The sequence below is a fragment of the Adiantum capillus-veneris genome, chromosome 26 (assembly GCF_014529385.1).
Source record: "Adiantum capillus-veneris isolate H3 chromosome 26, ASM1452938v2, whole genome shotgun sequence".
Classification (NCBI taxonomy): Eukaryota; Viridiplantae; Streptophyta; class Polypodiopsida; order Polypodiales; family Pteridaceae; genus Adiantum; species Adiantum capillus-veneris.
The window spans coordinates 85,718,702-85,721,888 of NC_140956.1; the positions used below are offsets into that span (position 1 = coordinate 85,718,702).

At 44.5% G+C, this 3,187-nt stretch overlaps 1 protein-coding gene across 1 annotated transcript; it reads right to left on the reverse strand.

Annotated features, from left to right (window-relative positions):
• Window positions 1-548: 548 nt before the first annotated feature.
• On the reverse strand, window positions 549-2,265 carry LOC147423773 (uncharacterized). Its single transcript, XM_086502152.1, has 3 exons — window positions 2,127-2,265; window positions 1,222-2,034; window positions 549-1,057 (listed from the first exon to the last, which is right to left on the reverse strand). Exons 2-3 carry the CDS (start codon window positions 2,006-2,008, stop codon window positions 978-980), a joined length of 867 nt encoding a protein of 288 aa, XP_086358278.1. The 5' UTR covers window positions 2,009-2,034; window positions 2,127-2,265; the 3' UTR covers window positions 549-977.
• Between the last annotated feature and the right edge of the window lie 922 nt (window positions 2,266-3,187).

A 3,187-nucleotide genomic window follows, 5' to 3' on the forward strand; every position in this document is an offset into this window, starting at 1 on the left:
CAACCCATACGTCTAAACATCATTGGTGTCCCATTCCCGCAAAGCGAGAGTTTGCTCCAGAAAAAAACACTTAAATGTATAAGGCTCGAGGAGACTCTACCATGTAATAAATATATGCGGCCGAAGTAGATGAGTAAAGGCAACTCACAATCATCTTCTAGACTGCTCAACAATCTGTCAGACACTGAGTTATTCATCCACTGCCTAAGGCCGATAAATGTATCATAAATGCTGGGAGAAACAAGCCTTGTTCACATAAGTGATGAACAATGGCACTCATTACCCCCATCATCATCTCACACCACGTTGATCAAGTTGCATGCGAGGATGGCACGTAAGCCTCTGTTCTCAGTCGCATCCGAACGTTAACATAACAACAATGCAAAAATAGATAATGTACAAGGAAAAGGGGATAGTAAGACTATTGGAGAATTATCAGGTGTAGAAATGGTTATAATAACGATCCAATGTATGCTCCATTAATGTACACACTCAACGCAAAGCCACTATATTGCCAACAGAGCAATGAAAGTACCCAATCAGTCGCATACTGAAATTAGAGATAAGATGGATTCAACTACTCAAAGCTTCTGTACATACCTGGGCACAAAAAGGCCAACTTCATACAAGTAAACAAAAGAATGTGTCATCTAAAGGAAACTTATAAGCTCTGACAATGGCAGGCAAATATAGAGACTCAAATACAAGGACATCACTGAGGGTGCGATATGTCATGAGTTGGTGGAAATCAGCCTTTAATGTGTCAGAGTTAGGCAGTATATCAGCTTTGCTTACCCAAACTGATCTGGCAGCTATGAACCAAAACTTTGAAGCTGAGCTTCATGGAGAAGACACCACACGGCTAGCTGGAGTAATGACGATCGTATAGAACTCTGCATGCAATCAATGCATTGCATGACAGAATAGCAAATCGAATACGCGCATACCCGGGTGACTCCTTTCTTTGTGAGCACAGCTTAGTAGCAAAGCCTGACATTGCAGGCCACCGCTCGAGCCCAATGTCGCAGTCTTCCTTTCACATCGTCAGATGAGTCGCCTGCAAGGATTCCACCATTTTTGCTCATTAAAAGAGAGAGCATATACACATGGACATAACAGTGGACATCAACATTCCACTTTGAGAATCCATCCACATACACACATTCCATCCACAAATTGTACATCAACATTCCCTTTGTGAATTGATACTCTCATCATTACCTGGACTACATACTTTCCACTGAGGGGTGGTTGGTGCAGAGCTGCAGAGCCCAGCTGAAGATGCTGCTGGCGAAGGGCAATATGGCGATTCTTGAAGGCTTTGCGCAACTGCACAATAGACTTCGAGCGCCGGGAGCGTATGACTGAATGCTGGAAGCGAAGCCTCATTGAAACGGAAGCCCAGGTCCATAAAACCCTTCAGCTCTTCAAAATCATCATCAGTGAGACTGCGTGTGAGTGTTCTTGTTGTGAATACTGGAGGAGAGCTACTCTTGCCAACATCAGATGTGCTTCTGTTGAGGAGGTACTGAATATGTTTTAGCATAGACGCAGCAGCGCTGCAATCGGATGAGCTTCGTCCAAGAAGGTGGGGCATGGGATGCTCTTTGAGGTTGGCCAGCTCGTCTTTAAGCGCCAGCTCCTTCCTGCGATTCCATGCTTCAGCAAGCAAACTGTCTCTCATCGTAAGACCAGGACCATTCCTCCGCGAACTTCTGCTCAAATTGCCGGAGATGTTGATGGGGGAAGCTCGCGAAAACTCATCATCATCATGATCAGAGGGTTCACCACCATAACCAGAGGATTCATCCCCCTCATTATCATTATAATCTTGATCAGAGAATGCATCTCCATACCCGGCTATCGGGATAGCATCGTCAAGAAACTCTTCCTGTTCTAATATAGATGCGTTATCTCCATCGCTAGAAACGTTGAGGATTTGAGTCGAAGGGATCAAAGAGTCATGGGTAGTGCTGAGCTTTGAAAGGGAGCTGCAGGGCCTCACCATCTTCACAATGAAGAAATCTGTAGAAGCTGGTAGCATACAAGAACCAATTTCGTAAATACAAACACACAGACGCCATCAAAACGTGAGACACAAAATGAAGAAACAAAACACAAAATACCTTGCAGGGAGTCGCAGGAGACAATCCGGATAGCACCGACTGCCTTTTGTAAGAGAGAGAGAGAGAGAGAGAGAGAGAGAGAATATGTGTGTGTGCGCGCGCGTGTGTGTGTAGTTGTGAATGTGGGCGCATGCGTGTGGAGGTGGAGAGAGGAAGCAGTGAGTACAGAGAGGAGAAAAGGTGGCCTGACAAGCTCGGAGCGGTGAGCACCATGCAAAATAAAGGAAAAAAGGGGATGGGAGCTTTCGTATTCGGCTCGCTGTATTTGTTGCGCCGGTTTTGCACGAGCACGATTGGTACCATTTTTGGCTACATTCTCTAACCCTCCACCCACTAACCTCCCACAATGCCAATTCTCAATGGAACTCTTATCTATCTTTCATAGACCTCCAACCAATGAAGGTCTCCAGCCTTGGAATGACAAAGATGGAATAGAAAAGGCCAAGTTTCCCGGGTTTGAGCACATGCCTTCTTGCAAAAACATACCACCCCTCCTCATTCGAGACAAATCGTTATTCCAAACATGCAGGTGGGTGTGTTCCTATATTCACGGTGAACTAATCTCTAGTAAATCCACCCGTTGTGCAAAATTTTGCATTTTGCAAGCGCCTTAACCTACGTGAGCGGGTAGGATCTCTATGCAATCAATAGATGCATTTTGACATTTTAAAGGGTCTTGACCTGCTTAATTATCAAATACACAATAAAGGATAACTGCAAGCAGGCAGAGGCTACTATAAGAATTTTGTTTGAATAGTGAGAAAAAGAATAGTCTTAGAGTTGTCTTGAAGGATTTCCCAATTTTGTTCAAAACAAGCTTGAAATCTAGCCAGAATTTTGGAATTTTTAGCTAGATAAAAATATAATATTTAGTGTTTTGTGAACATTGCCTGCAAGCATGTTAACCTTTAGACCCTTCATGTAATCATCCCCATCAGTAGCATGCAATTACTGGAATTGTTGAGACCTTGATGGCCCCTCCCTCCACGTCTACACCCCCTCCCTTGCATGCTTGGCAACCCCCTTGCTCACACACCAGCCCCTTCCCTACTGGTCCATAA